Source organism: Orycteropus afer, unplaced genomic scaffold, assembly GCF_000298275.1.
Source record: "Orycteropus afer afer isolate SDZICR_OR568_19922 unplaced genomic scaffold, OryAfe1.0 scaffold00663, whole genome shotgun sequence".
NCBI classification, from domain to species: domain Eukaryota; kingdom Metazoa; phylum Chordata; class Mammalia; order Tubulidentata; family Orycteropodidae; genus Orycteropus; species Orycteropus afer.
In genome coordinates, this window is record NW_006922250.1 from 83,646 (window position 1) to 84,510 (window position 865).

Here is an 865-nt window from a genome sequence, read left to right on the forward strand (position 1 = left end):
GCCCATGTGCGTGGGGACAGCTGTCCCCACGGGCCATGCTGTCATTCTGGTATCTGGTCGGCCATCCCTGCCCACGACGACGAACAGCCCGCAGCCCTGGGCTGAGAGAGACACCGTGCTCCGGCTGCAGGTGCTGACCGTCACGGAGCAGTTGGACGCAGGGGTCCGGCACCTGGACCTGCGGGTGGCGCACATGGCGGAGGGCTCCCAGCAGAACCTGCACTTCGTGCACATGATCTACACAACGGCGCTGGTGGAGGTGAGGCTGGGGCGGCACTGCACAGACAGGGACATGCACGTGCAGGGCGCTCCCTTGCCCTCAGTGACCTCTCCCCTCAACCCCCACTCTCCTCCCAGGACACGCTGACGGAGATCTGCGAGTGGCTGGAGCGCCACCCCCGGGAGGTGGTCATCCTGGCCTGCAGGAACTTCGAGGGCATGACAGATGACCTGCACCAGTACCTGGTCTCCTGCATCAAGAATATCTTTGGGGACCTGCTGTGCCCCCGTGGGGTGAGCCAGGGTGCAGCCCACCCGTCCTCTGTTGGGGGAAGGCAGCAGGCGGGCATTCACCGTGGGGTGACTACATTCACCCATGGACATCAGGCACGGGGACCGGGCCTTCTGGGTCTCCCATGAGGAGGGGCCCTGGCTGGCCTGGTGCAGACCACTTTCCAACCCCCAGTGTGACCAGAGGCCCGTCCCTGTGTTGGTAGGACTCCCGGGGACATGAGAAGGGCTGCCCTTTCACCCTCTGGTCACACTCAGGCCAGGCCTAACGGTTCGCACTGCCCCTCCGGCCGGCCGCGGTTTCCATGAAGATCAGAGCCCACAAACCTTGTGGACACAGTTCTATCCTGTAACA

The 865-nt window shown here is 64.4% G+C and overlaps 1 protein-coding gene across 1 annotated transcript in view; it reads left to right on the plus strand.

Annotated features, from left to right (window-relative positions):
* PLCXD1 (phosphatidylinositol specific phospholipase C X domain containing 1) overlaps nt 1-865 on the plus strand; it is a 10,962-nt gene that overhangs the window by 7,466 nt on the left and 2,631 nt on the right. The window contains exons 4-5 of the mRNA XM_007956769.2: nt 131-259; nt 358-513. Coding sequence (XP_007954960.2) covers nt 131-259; nt 358-513 — 285 coding nt within the window. The remainder of the gene's footprint in view (nt 1-130; nt 260-357; nt 514-865) is intronic.